Genomic DNA, 13,798 nt, shown 5'->3' with positions numbered 1-13,798 from the left:
CGGTAACAGCTCGGGGGAAATCATGGAGAATTATCAGAAGATCGAGAAGATCGGCGAAGGTCAGATATGGCACAGTCACATTTCCATGCTGCGCAGTTGTCTAACACCGCCGGTGCAGGCACGTACGGAGTTGTCTACAAGGCTCGAGACCTGTCCAATGGTGGTAGAATCGTCGCTCTCAAGAAGATCCGCCTAGAGGCCGAGGATGAAGGCGTGCCCAGCACCGCCATCCGCGAGATCTCTCTGCTGAAGGAGATGAACGACCCTAATATCGTGCGCCTGTTCAACATTGTTCACGCCGACGGCCACAAGTTATACCTCGTTTTTGAATTCCTTGACTGCGATCTCAAGAAATATATGGAGGCTTTGCCTGTGTCGGATGGCGGCCGCGGCAAGGCTCTACCCGAGGGTTCGACCATGGATATGCAGAGACTGGGACTCGGCAAGGATATGGTCAAGAAGTTTATGGCCCAGTTGGTTGAAGGGGTGCGATATTGCCACAGCCACCGAGTCCTACATCGCGACCTCAAGCCTCAGAACCTGCTGATCGACCGTGAGGGCAACCTGAAACTGGCTGATTTTGGCCTGGCCCGAGCATTTGGTGTGCCATTGAGGACATACACGCACGAGGTGACTAACGCCTGCAACTTCTCTTTTGCTACTGCCTTTGCTCACCTTTCTACCAGGTCGTCACACTATGGTACCGCGCGCCAGAAATCCTTCTCGGCGGCCGGCAATACTCCACGGGTGTAGACATGTGGTCCGTCGGTGCCATCTTCGCGGAGATGTGTACCCGTAAACCCTTGTTCCCGGGCGACTCTGAAATCGACGAGATCTTTAAGATCTTCAAGTACGTGTCACTTGTGCTCCCTAGCCGTCATCCTTGCTAACCTTGGCCCTAGGCTCCTCGGCACTCCTGACGAGAACACCTGGCCCGGCGTGACCTCGTTCCCTGACTTCAAGACCTCCTTTCCCAAGTGGCGCAAGGAACCCATGTCCAAGCTGGTGCCCAACCTCGAACCAGCCGGCCTGGAACTGATCGAAGCAATGCTCGAGTACGACCCTGCCCACAGAATATCAGCCAAGGCGGCATGCAATCATCCCTACTTTGCAGCTGGCTCGGCGGCATACTCGCAGCGAGGCCCACCAAGAACAAATGGTTATCACTGAGTTGAACAAGAATGTGGTCTGATGTAGAAGGACATTGTGTTCGGGGCAACTTTGGTGCGGCACTGCTTTCTTGATACCCTCCATCCGGATGGCAACCCATCTACGTAGGTGTGATCCCTTGTACTACGGCGAGTGGGCAGCGACATATGGGATGGGTGGGTGGGTTAATGGGGAGGTGTTTCTGTCATGGGTGCACGGCACCGGCCGTGGCTGTAATGACCTTTATGCATTTTTCCTTTTTTTGGGCTAGAAACGGAACAAGCACGGATACGGTGTCAATGCAACGGAATGGGAAAACACCCCGTATTATGTATGGATCGAGTGGCAAAGAGCCAACTGACCACGTACTGGGTACGCGTAGGGCTGGTGCGATAACTACGATGCTTTGTCAAGCTGTTTAGCCTTCAACCCGAGCGAGCACGATTCCCTACTGTAATCAGTGCCTGAATTACAGAGTGAATTGATGGTTTTGATATTTGCATGCTTCAAATCGGGCCACGCTCTCGAACTGTGGCCTGTCTGTCTGTGTCATGACATCGTAGTGTGTGTGTACTGTGCACTGTCACACTGTCCAGGTCGACTCCACCATGCACTACCGTATGAGTCGCCGGCCCGCCTGTCGATCAAGATATATATACAGACTTTCGCCCCGTCTAGGCCTCGCTCTTCTGCACGTACATCTCCTGGGCACCCGGGCCAGCGTGACTGCCGCCGCGGCTGGCGACGCTCTTGCGCTTGCCCGTGTACGAACTGGCCTGCAACATGTTGAGCTTGTCCTCCTCGCTGTCCAGCTTTTTGAAGTTCAACCAAAAGGCCACGCCGCCGACGCCGGCCAAGACGGCGACCACGCCGTAGTTCCACACCAGGAGAGGGTCGGCGCTCAGGGCGACGAGCCCCTGGGCGATGGCGGACGAAAAGGCGTTCATGAGCAGGTTGATCGACATGACGAACGAGCGCATGTTGTAGGGCGCCTTGGTGAAGGCGTATTCCAGCGACGTGATGCTGGCCATGATCTCGGAGAAGCCGATCAGCACGTACGGCACCGTCTGGACCCACACGTTGATGGGCGCCGGGCCGGAGCAGTCCGGGTCCGAGGCGTTGTGGCCGCACGGGCTCATCCGGTAGATGTACACCTGGATGACGCACGCGGAGACCATCGCCAGAGAGGCGAGCGCGAATCCAAAGGCAATGCGCTTGATCGGGGTGAAGTTGATGCGCGCCCTGCGCAGAGCCGGGTAGATGACAAAGTCCATGAGGGGGATGAAGATGATGATGCTGATGGGGTTGAGGTTCTGGATGATGTCGTTGGGCACGCCGTTGAGTTCCATGACGCTGAAAGATTGGTCAGTTTAGTTCGCTTTCGCTTCGTCGCAAGGGAGTAGGAGAGAGATGCGCGGGAGGATGGAACTTACGCAGCTTGTGAGGTGAGATTGCCGGTCATTTGGCCGTACGCGAGCCAGTACAGAGGGAGATAGAGGAAGACAGCACAGGCTTTCAAGCCGCGACGGACCTCTTCCACCCAGGCGTCGTCAAAAGTCATCCACGCGGGTCGCTCGGCAGCCGGGATGCGAGAGGGCTTGACACGCTCCCAGAAGTCTGGCGCCGAGAAGTTCTTGTACGTCCTGACGGGGTTGACGCTCCATCGTCCTTTGGTGGCGTAGGCCCAGAGCTTCCAGAACTTGGCGAACACCGAGCCTGTGGGAGGGGTCAAGATGTAGCGTTTGCGGCAGAGGGCCAGCACGACCGGCGCAAAGAGGAATAGGACAGTCGGCAGCATGTAGGCGAGCCAGAAGCCGACATATTTCTCGGCGTAGACCTGGAATATGGCTGTTAGCGGGTTCCCCAGCAGATCCGGGAGCGAACCGAAGGCTTACCATGCCGATTTGTCCGACGAGTGAGCCAATGTTGATGCAGAGGTAGAAGTACAAGAATATGCGAGACGTTGTCACGGTTGGGTCGACAATGACCCGCTCACCGGACGGGAGGACCTCAATCCGCTTCTTGGTGTCCGTCTGTTGCTCGGCCAGGAGAGGAGAGATGTTGGACTTGAACCCACCGGTCCCAACGCCCAGGATGATGAGACCGATGGCGAAAGCGGCCAGGGCTGAGCTGCCATTCTGGATGACACTCGGGGCTGCTGATGCTGTCAAGATGACATGGCCGACCATGGCGCAGATGATGGCAGCATGGATGGTTTTGTAACGACCCCAATGAGCATCGGCCACTGCACGACGTACGGTCAGACGAGGAAATTTTTACTTTGAATCGAGGGAGGACGACGTACTGTACGCGCCCAGTAAAGGCATCACATATGCCCAAAACTGGTTGAACGTTACCAGGCCGGTCGAAGCTCGCTGGCCCATGCCCAGCGCACCGGACTGGCCCGACTTGCCGGCACCCGTGGTGGACCCCTCGGGCAGAGGTTGTTGGATGAAGTTGACAACTGAACATGGTACATTAGCAGCAGCGCTTGTGTTCGGTGGTCGGCATGCACGACGTACAGACTACCGTAGTTCCATAGTAGGAGAATCGCTCGCACAACTCGACAAAGGCGATGGTGAAGGCTGTCCAGGGAATCTTGCCCGACACCCGACGGAGCGTGTGAAGATCGGCCTCCGTAACTTCATCATCAAGCGTTGAGCCGGTGTCTTGGAACGAGTTGACGTCGATTGAGCCGCGTCCCAGGCGCTTCTCGGTCGCGGTGCCAGCCAAGGCGGCTTGGTCGACCTGCGCCTGCGCGATGATGGGAGCTTCGTTGGATGCGATGGCGCTCATCTTGACGATGGGAATGAAAGCATAGATGGCAGAAGTCGGCGTTGGGATGCCCCCAGAGCCACCACGAAGCCATAATTATATCTCACGCGCATCGCCATCAGAATGCGGAAGGCGTACATCTTTTGGAAGATCCTTTGGAACATCAACCGGAGTGACGCACTAATGCGGAAGGTGTCTGCATCCGTTATCAATCGATTGAGGGGCGGCAGCACAGCGATGTATCCCAAGGACTTGGCGACATGGGGAGAAGTCTTGGTCCTGCTAGCATTGGACGAGCGAGGCCAGTGGCGGCCATCCAGCGGCCGACTGCGTGAAACCACTGACGGACTGCTACGACCGGATCAGCCTGACGGAGCACCAGCCCTGGTTATTCGCGGCACAAGCGTCGATGCTTGACTTTCCACGCGCGTTCCAGAATGCTTTTGGCTCTTAGTCGTGTGCCACCGCGATGTCTGCTCAGGTTGCCAGTAATTACTACAAAGGACGGCGGACCTCGGCAGCTCGCAGCCATGGCTTCCTCTCCTGATAAGAAGTACACGGCAATGCTACTGTGGGGACCGGGCGAGGCCTGAGTGCAAGAGGGTCTGGAAGGATGAGCACCAAAAGATAATCATTACCACCATGACGATGGGTATCACGACATGGCCACCGGGCAAGATTGTGCTCTTCGAATGGGAGCAGGAAGGCGAGCACGATAAAGGTGCGCTCGCGTCGATCCTCCGCCACCGAAGCAACTGCCAAGCCCATTGGCTCGAAGCAAGCAATCTGGCAATCGGGCAATCGGGCAATCTTCCACAGTACGAGGTACCTCGAAGCGGCGGCCACGTTCCACGCACGTTGTGCTCCGCCGTCCACTCCACGGCGGGGCAACAAGCTTCTAGTGCAGTGGAGTGATTTCACCCAATTTGCCTCTCGCTGCCTCCGTCTCACTCTCGCCACGCACGATAGATCTGTACCCCGTTCACGCGGTCTAGGCGAGACGACGTCCTCTATCTCGTGTCACAGCAATCCACCCTCCCACCAACAGCAACAGGTCTATGGACTGCACCCATCCAGCGCCCACGGACTGGTGTCGTGTCGATCAAAGTCGGCACATCTAGTCCTCACCATCTTGCATGTCAACGATCTCCCCGTCCTTGATGTACACCCTTTCCCATTCTGACGTCCGCCGAGCCGAACCAGCCGAATAGCGTCTTCAAAACTTGTAGAAAGATTGTGTATCCGCCATGATGAAGTCCGCCGCAACGTCAAATAGCAAGTCGTCCGCTAGCTCTGTGTGCGGTGACGACTGATGCTGATGGAAGTCTTCCTCGGTAAGGTCCTGCATTCGGTTATCCACGATCATTATTCCATAATATCGGTGTTTGGTGGCGGTGTCGAGCAGACGAAACACAGCACTTGGCGCATCACCTAGATGTTACAGGAACATGGGTCTATCCCCGCCCTCTGGGGATATTGTGGAGGGAATGCCGGAGTCAGGAATCTGGAGCTATAGTGGCTCTGGAGGGCGCAACCCTATCCCAACAGCACTTCTTGCAGGCAAGTCGTTAAATCAGGCACCCCTCGCACTGGCTTCAAGACTGTCCTGCGTCAGTCCACTCGAATTTCCTTTGATTGAAATATCAAGCAGCGATGATACCATCTGGCGAAAAGGTCGCCATAGTCACGGAGCGCGTGGTGAGCATCGAGAAAACATATATTTTCACAGTATTCCCAACGACTGTGCTAGCTACGAACTGACGGGACCATATATGGTCGGTTGGCACAAAGGCAACACGAAACTGGTCAGCGAAGGTTGGAAAGTTGCAGCTATTGATATTCCTGCTCAGAACCCGCTTGCCCACAAGCTCGCTGATGACATGTGTGAGAACCTCACTTTCCTACAATGCGATATCGCTCGCTACGATGAGCAGACGTACGCGGTTTTGGTCAATTCCAGATATGGGGACGTCTCGATGGTCTCTTTGCCAACGCACGTATCATGGACAGAAGCTCGGCGTATATCCTCAAGTGGCGTCACAAGACCGAGTTCAGTCGGATGAGAGCCCATTACTTGCGATTACTGATATGGCTTCAGATTATTTCCGGAACCAGACTTGTCTTGCGATGACACATGCCTCAATGGGGCGATCTTCGGCGTGCGACTTGCCATCCACTTCATGTGACAAAAGGCCACACCTGGCGGCACCATTGTTGCAACCTCCAGTATGGTAGCGGTACCCCCGATCGGGTCATTTCCTGGATATTCTGGAGCGAAAGCTGGCCTAAGTCTGCGGCAGAACAGGTGGCAAAGCAGACGTTGTCCAGGAAGGTCTAGCGCAAGGTAGCAGGGACGCTCGCCATCCTGGAAGAGAAAGGCTTTCTCGACGTGGTCACTGCCTACGTCATGAAGTCCATGATGTCTGCATTTATGATCCTAACTTTGACTTTGATCCTCGCCCTGGGAGAGAATGAGCATAGCGCAGGTGATGAACGACTGGTAACAGAACTCTGACACAATGGTCCTGGACGAAGCTAGAACGACGCTGATGATCGATAAGCAGTTGTTGATATACAAGGTTGGTCCAGACGGTGCTGTTGGCTCTGTGGGTCTGTGGCAAAAGGTGTATTCAATGTCCAAGCCATGCGCCTATGCCTGGCATGGATTAGGACAAGATTATCACTTAGCGGCCTGTGATCTTAGGATGCGTATGGGCTGAACTTCGTCCGAGAGGGCAGTATGGTCTCGACACTCATCGACGAGTTTGCGAAAGGACGCGTATGAGAGAGAAGGCAAGTCTCTCACTCTGGTTTTTGTGAAGTGAAAGCTGGATTATAGGTGTGGGATGGAAAAGGGCTCCCGGGTCGACGGCGGCCCAGTATCCAAGATGGCTAATGCATCGATGTCATCAAAGGTGGGAGGGATTTACAGGTTACGACGGAGCTTAATATCTGCGCAATCCGTAAGAAGACGCACCGGACCAGAGAACCCAGAGCAACACCTCTCTGATCTCAACGACCTGTTCTCCGGAATAGGCGCTTTCAGAGCCGTACACTCCCCCGTAGCGCAACTTGCGGTAACGCTACGGCGCATCTTTTCAGTCATGCATGTCGCGGGTCATCTTTTGCTTGAACACGTTCAGTGGTCGCAGGTGGCTCTGAGTTCTTTGCATATTGTCGCTGCTTCAATAGCTGCCTACCGAGCTGTCAATCAAGTGCGACTCAGGATCCCCCTCGCACAGCAATTGGCACTTTCCAGCAGTGCAAACAAACACGACCACAAGTGAAGCCGTCACCAATTATTCCCTCCTCATCCCACTTCTCTCATCCGTCAAACATCGCCGCTTCCTCCGTCCGCTCTCTGCCACAGCAAGCCTATACTTCATTGTGCCGAACCGGTGACTGCAGAAATTGTTGCTGTCTCTCAGACTAGCGCTGGAACCACATTCAACGACCTCTTAAAACCTCCGTCGCGCAAACTTTGGCGCATTCTTCGATCCCCCTTGTATGATCCGTCGACCACCAGGGAAGAGAAGCCACAACAGCACTCAGATGAGACGCTAAGGTCTTGGTCAAGTGATATATCTGGTGGAAGGGCCCAGCCGGGCTGGGCAAGCCGGGAGAGCATTGTAGTCTCTGCGAAGGAGTGTGTTGCGATAGATACCTGCGTCCCTGACCTCATGCCTTCACATGTTGGATGCGTTTGACGGCTATGGATACACGAGAATTTGTCACCAGGGACGAATTTTGGCGCATTCAAGAGACGCTGAATGACCTATCTGCAACTCAAGCCGTCCATTCAGATCGAATCATGCGCCTAGAGTCCAAGACCCCGGACGGGAGTCGTCCTAGAAACCTTTGGGGGTCGACCTCACCTTTTCCTTTGGGGTCCTCACATCACGGTAAGCCGATCTATTGTGTCACTAGGCGTGCCCCTCACTGACAGCTTACCTAGATTCGTCGCTCAATCCTGCGGCTGAGGCCTTCCGAAACTTCGACGTCGATCCCATGATCAGTTCCTTGACCCTGGACACGACGGACGATCCCAGAAGAGCAGCCGCATCAAGAGCCAATTCTGTCCGGTTTGATGAGAGCGCAAACAACCATTACGGGTCGTCAAGACAGTCTATAGAACTCCCCACGCGAACAGGAAGCGGACTTGGTGGCCATGCACTCTCTGAAAGATCGCTGTCGCACCGATCTGATGGCAGACCAACGGCTACTGGATTTGGCCGGACCAACAGCTTCGGGCTTGAACAGAGTCGCCTACTTGGCTCGATACACAACTCGCCCCGTGTGTCGGGCAACCCTCCGCCGGGTTTCTTCATCTTAGGCCCATGTCCGGCCATCATTCGTTGTTGGCTGACTCAATCCTTCTCCAACAGCTCGCTCCTTTACGCTGCTGTCTGTACGGGATCAACCATTTCTTCAGTTGGCTATCCGCTCCTCTGCAAGCTCGGTTTGACGAATGCAATCACCGATGAAGGAGAGTATCGTACAATCCGCCTGCCCGTGTATTTGACCGAAGCCAAGATCCACGCCTCTGCCGCCGTGAGATCAGGGAGCCCAGCCCCAGCCATACCTACCTTGATGGTCAAATTCGCTGTCGACGACCAGCTGGTGTCGGACCCCTCGATTCAGGTCATCTTGGGCAGTGACGTCTTGAGATCACATAACGCCGATATCCTGTTCTCTCAGGACAAGATGATGATTTTCGACGAAGACCGGAATCAACTTTCTATTCCACTCTGCCGACCAGAGGATGATGCCTCTTTCAAACATCTGTGCACGGGACCTCGTCCTCACGCATCCTCGGTAGATGCTGTTCTGCCGCCTCCAGCCTCCCCCGTGGGAGTCATTGGCCGGCCCGAAAGAGCGCGTCCGACGCAAACGGTTGTTTCGCCTACGGCTGCTCCTACGAGTGCTACTACTTCCGAACCTGAAGATGGTCGTAGAACAGAGCAGTCCACTGAGCTATCGACCCGATCCAGCCTGGATCTGGGCCCGTCCAAGCCAGCCGATGACTCAAAGTCGACCACTGGGAGTGAGAAATCATTTACGACACCTATGTCCAAGTCTGGAGTATGGTCTAACTCGTGGCGATCTGTGTCATCTACTGCCCTCAACGAGGCGGGCTCGAAACAGCCTTCATCTACGTATGCGAGACCTCAGTCGCAAAGAAACATGAAGATCCTGCGGCCGGGAAAGACGATGGCCAATGCGTCCAGAAATCCTTCTTCTTCTTCATCCGCCACTCCCAACGGTGCAGACACCTCACCGTTCAAACCGGGTGAGGCTGCAAAAGGCCCTGATTCAGTGGGCGAGTCAAAAGCTCCACTGCCCACCCCGACTTCAAAGTCTAATCCAATTGGCTCGGGCACTGCGTTCGGGTGGCTGAACACTGGACCGCAACGTAGGACGACGGCAAATAGCTGAAAGTCGCGGGTGAAACTTTTTGGCTATGATCGTTGGCTCCGGCTCTGGAGATTGTGTATCGTTGAGAGGGCACCTTACGAAGAAAATGAGGCTCGCGGATGAAAATGATTGTGGACAATCCCTGATGAGTGAAGAGGACGGAGATGACGCCCAGCTGTATTCTATGGGGAGTGAGACATCGGGAACTGGCAGCAGTTAGAATCCAAACATAGCCACCAACCCAAAATCAAAGAATAATTACGATTTCGATCATGTGTATAGAGTACTAAGTACGGAGTATGGGGAGTGCGAGCACGTGGTACGAGTACGAGGTTCTGACGAGGTGGATCATCGGAGGATAGATCTGCCGGTCCGGGTCCGCCCAAGACCCACTCAAGACCCACCCAAGGGGCGGCGGCGAACCTCCCGTTGGCCCGATCTTCCCCGACCTTTCACCTGGGACTGACGAGACTGAACCAAAGCCTTCATACATAACATCAGCTCGTCCCCTATGCAATCGTCCATCATTTCCAGGACGAGATTCTGTCTACGTCTCCCAATCTCTTGCACAAAGCCTACCGGACGAGTATCCAGTGTCTCCACGCCGGGATTTGCTCGAAATCAACACACCGGAAAACCTGTTGCAGACCATACATTGCCAACCCGTGAGATCCCACTTCCGGGAGCTGTGACGGAGGGCCAAGCCCGGAAATCGACCACCAAGACGCAAGCGGCGCTGCTGTTTGCTGATTTCGCCTCTGACACAACTCCAGCACCGCACACGCCGCAGTCTCCAAGGCCGAGACCTCTGTCAGTTGTTGACGGCGACTTGATAAGAAAGACGCCTTCAAACGTAGAGGCGGAGTTCGATCCCGAAGCCGAATCTGAGGCCGACTTTGATGGTCGTTCGCTTATAAGACGACACGTCGTGCGCAGCAAGGCCGATCCATTTATCCGGAAGACGTCTGGTCCAAGGAAGGAGATTGGCGTGTTATTTCGAGAGGGGTCTTTAAAAACGAGGGGATCCAAGAACGGCCTGGACAGCATGTCAGTGAACAGCAAGCGGATTGCAAACCCGGTGTTGTTCATCTGCGATGTGCAGGAAAAGTTCCGGGGCGCGATCTGGGAGTTTGACAAGGTGTATGTCTTTCCTCTCGCTAAGAGCAATAATACGTTGCTTCACTCACTACCGCCTTGCAGGCTGATTCACTGACAATACCGTCTCTACTACAGGATCAAGACGAGTCAGAAGATGGTCAAAGCAGGTAAGTCTCGGCGTCTAGATTTTCAATTCTCTAGCTCGTACGATAAACTCACGATTTCCCCCCTTTCTGAGTAGCCAAAATCCTCAACTTCCCCATCTTCGTGACGACACAGAACGCTGCCCGTCTGGGGGACACGGTCGAAGAGGTCGCTTCGCTGCTGCCTGAAGGGTCGGCTTCTGCGATCGACAAAACCGCATTCAGCATGCTGGTCCCGGACCTCCAGACTCAGCTGGAGAAGCTGGCCGCTGGCAATGAAAAGCTGTCGGTGTTCCTTGTGGGCATCGAGACGCACATCTGCGTCACTCAGACGACGCTGGACCTCCTTTCTGGCGGCCACAAGGTCTATGTCCTGGCGGACGGGGTATCGAGCTGCAATGCGGCCGAGAGACCCGTGGCGTTGAATCGGCTGGCGAGAGAAGGTGCGATCGTCACAACGAGCGAGAGCCTGCTGTTCGAGCTGGTTGGAGATGCGAAAGACGGGAATTTCAGAGCCGTCAGCGGCCTGGTGAAGGAAACGAAGGAGGACACCAAAGTCGCGGTCGAGACTTTTTGTCGGCTGTGAGAGGGGAGAGAAACGGGGGGAATCTGTACCTGCGTGACCGGGACGGCTGTCCACCTGTCCGTGTCTCCGAAAAGTTCTCGTTTGCGGCACCAAGAAGGTCGTACAGCTGGACGGCCTCAGAAATCTATATCGGTCCCTGAACTTCTATATGGATGACCGATGACGACGAAGCTGTTCTGGCTGAGCTGGAGGCCTATATACATCTTTATCTTTCTACTATAGTGAATGCCGATGGATCACGGGTCGCCTACCCGGTTCCTCATCTTGAGAAGTGGAGTGTTGCTGAGCCACACCTAAGGGTTCAGCCAGCATGTTGAAAGCTTCGCCTCCCTTCACAGCAGAATCGCTATGTTATTGACACTGCAGCGAAGTGACCCCGACCGAGAGAGCCGCGCAGCATTGTCAAGGAGGAATGAACCGCTCAAGCCATCCATGCAGTGCCGGCAGGGTCGTACCGTAACCGTTTGCCTAGGGGGCTTTGCAAGAAGAGCGACTGAGTTCCTTCTGGTCCTTCCTGCTGGAGGGCTCTCGTGATGGTCTTGAACAAGTAGGATGCCGAGCGCCCACACTTACCTGAGGCATTCCTGACACACTTCGGGCCACGTTGGTGCGAGCACACCCTTCTATCTTGCGGCCTGCAGACCCGACAGGTCTTGCCGCTCGACTTGGTGCATCTTCGCCCATCCTTCCGTATCGCCAACCAGCGAGTTCGGCTGCTAACGTCAAGGCCTGGCACGGGGATGCCGAGCAACGTGTCGACCTGGGAGGGCTGAATACTAGACAGTTCTCTTCGGCCGCCCTCTCGGCCACATCATGGACATGCCCAGCAAGATTCCAAAGTCCTCAAGTAGGCGATTTTCCTGTGCGGCTAGACCTTGCGCCATGTCGTCCCGCAACTGCTGCTCCCACTCAAGCAAGCGGAGCCCTCACTCGTTCTGTGAGGTCGTTGCCAGGGGAAGTTCTGGTGCTTGTGGCAGGCAGGACGCTGGAGAGTTGGGAGAAGGAGCCCCTCAGATACCTTACCACTGTGCTGCCACCTCTAATGCTGGCTATTCCTTCCTCAACGTGCTATACCCATCTCCCGCCTTCCTTCTTGTGATGCTGCCGTAGAATAAAGCCTGCCCGCTCTTTGCATTTCTTACTCTTCCCTCGTCCCTCCCTACCTCACGGTGTCAAACTGTCAGAATTCCAGGCAGTCCTTCACACTTCCTTCTCCTTTCTTTGCAATGCTACAATATGCACGATGCCGGTGTTCACGCTACCTTTTTAGTTCCCAGATCGTGCTTCAGCAATCGAATCCCTCCCCCTAAGTCCACCAGGCTGCCGGCCTTCGACTTTCGCCGTCTCCCCATAGACGACCAGTAGTGGTTGAAGTCAGGAATGCAGGCCGATGCACATGGTGTGGCCTGCAAGGTCATCATACTTCCAAAAACCAATACTGGTGGGTTCGATTCCCCTCAGTCGGTGAAGATTTTGAAGGATCTCGGCGCCAGGGGGCAATGAAGAAGAAACCAAACAAGTCGGAGGCTGATGCTTTTTTGTTTTTTGCTAGATCTACACCCGTTCATTTGAAGTCGGAAATGCAGGCCGATGCACCTGGTGTGGCTTGCAATTTCATCATCCTTCAAACAACCCATATCGGTGGGTGAAAAATCTTGAAGGATCTCGGAGCCCAAGGGCATATGAAGAAGAACAATCACAGGTCGGAGGCTGGCTGTATTTCTTTTGCTGGCATGGCCGAGACTTTATACCTTTTGTCGTGGCGAATGGGTCATTCTTCGACACTCAGCATGGTTGCTCATACTGTCGTCGAGGGTATGGAGTGGCAGTGCCGCATGCTTTCTCTTCTGATAGGCCGTACCAGAGATTAGAACACCTTATTGAACTCTGTAAACAACGACGACCAAGCAAAATGCGCGTCGGGATCACCTCGGTTTGCAGGAGTTTGGCCCATGCGCAAATATGTCTGAGATGAAAAGACTTCTCTGTTTGGTTGTACCTGAGTACTGAATAAGTCTCTTGAGTTATGTGACTGGCTTGCCCGAATTGCGGCAAGATGCCTGAGCTCCTACGGCGGAGCGGTCAGCCACTTTGCGAACTTGGGGCGAGCATGCGGCAGTATTGGGCAGTTCTACAAGCAAGTCCACCATGTCGAATGGGTCGAATGGGTCGAATGGGTCGAATGGGTCGAATGGGGTACCTACCAGACTTTCCCTTGGCCAGACAAGCACAGACAAGCAATGATACAGTATTCCTGCACCGCGACCCTTGCCGCCTTCATAACCATCTACGTGCGGTTCAACCTCACGCTCCTCTCACCTTCCTTTCGTGTCTTGTATTCAGCACCATCTCAGCCTTCCCGCCACCCGGACCTAGGGCGTAGCGAATGCCGTGGAAGCACACTAGAAATCCTGAACGACCCCGACGGTATGCGACCAGCTGGTGAATGACACAAGTCCATTTATTCTACGACGGGGAAAGTCGAGAGCTCCAGGACTCCAGCTACGCTAGTCGGTCCAGCAACATAATGATCAAATTCAGATGTATAGGATGGATCTACTCCGTAGAAACAATGGCCATACTTGCAGGATCTCACTCTTGTCATTAATTAGAATTCTCACCGAACGGACGC

General features: G+C 54.7%; 5 protein-coding genes across 5 annotated transcripts; 4 read left to right on the top strand and 1 right to left on the bottom strand.

Annotated features, from left to right (window-relative positions):
- Positions 1-22: 22 nt before the first annotated feature.
- G647_00831 (cyclin-dependent kinase 1) lies at positions 23-1,170 on the top strand (the record flags this gene model as incomplete). Its single annotated transcript, XM_008724234.1, has 4 exons — positions 23-59; positions 119-630; positions 687-850; positions 903-1,170. The coding sequence occupies 4 exons, from the start codon at positions 23-25 to the stop codon at positions 1,168-1,170; spliced, it is 981 nt and encodes a 326-aa protein (XP_008722456.1).
- Positions 1,171-1,823: 653 nt separating this feature from the next.
- Positions 1,824-3,945, bottom strand: G647_00830 (uncharacterized protein; the record flags this gene model as incomplete). Its single annotated transcript, XM_008724233.1, has 5 exons — positions 1,824-2,502; positions 2,583-2,986; positions 3,045-3,394; positions 3,455-3,613; positions 3,672-3,945. The coding sequence occupies 5 exons, from the start codon at positions 3,943-3,945 to the stop codon at positions 1,824-1,826; spliced, it is 1,866 nt and encodes a 621-aa protein (XP_008722455.1).
- A 1,859-nt stretch (positions 3,946-5,804) lies between these two features.
- Positions 5,805-6,159, top strand: G647_00829 (uncharacterized protein; the record flags this gene model as incomplete). Its single annotated transcript, XM_008724232.1, has 2 exons — positions 5,805-5,973; positions 6,023-6,159. 2 exons carry the CDS (start codon positions 5,805-5,807, stop codon positions 6,157-6,159), a joined length of 306 nt encoding a protein of 101 aa, XP_008722454.1.
- Positions 6,160-7,636: 1,477 nt separating this feature from the next.
- On the top strand, positions 7,637-9,360 carry G647_00828 (uncharacterized protein; the record flags this gene model as incomplete). Its single annotated transcript, XM_008724231.1, has 2 exons — positions 7,637-7,826; positions 7,880-9,360. The coding sequence occupies 2 exons, from the start codon at positions 7,637-7,639 to the stop codon at positions 9,358-9,360; spliced, it is 1,671 nt and encodes a 556-aa protein (XP_008722453.1).
- A 490-nt stretch (positions 9,361-9,850) lies between these two features.
- Positions 9,851-11,166, top strand: G647_00827 (uncharacterized protein; the record flags this gene model as incomplete). Its single annotated transcript, XM_008724230.1, has 3 exons — positions 9,851-10,479; positions 10,573-10,604; positions 10,679-11,166. The coding sequence occupies 3 exons, from the start codon at positions 9,851-9,853 to the stop codon at positions 11,164-11,166; spliced, it is 1,149 nt and encodes a 382-aa protein (XP_008722452.1).
- Between the last annotated feature and the right edge of the window lie 2,632 nt (positions 11,167-13,798).

The sequence above is a fragment of the Cladophialophora carrionii genome (genome assembly GCF_000365165.1).
Source record: "Cladophialophora carrionii CBS 160.54 unplaced genomic scaffold supercont1.1, whole genome shotgun sequence".
NCBI classification, from domain to species: domain Eukaryota; kingdom Fungi; phylum Ascomycota; class Eurotiomycetes; order Chaetothyriales; family Herpotrichiellaceae; genus Cladophialophora; species Cladophialophora carrionii.
The sequence above is the reverse complement of the archived record's forward strand: the minus strand, read 5'-3'. Positions and strand labels throughout refer to the sequence as shown.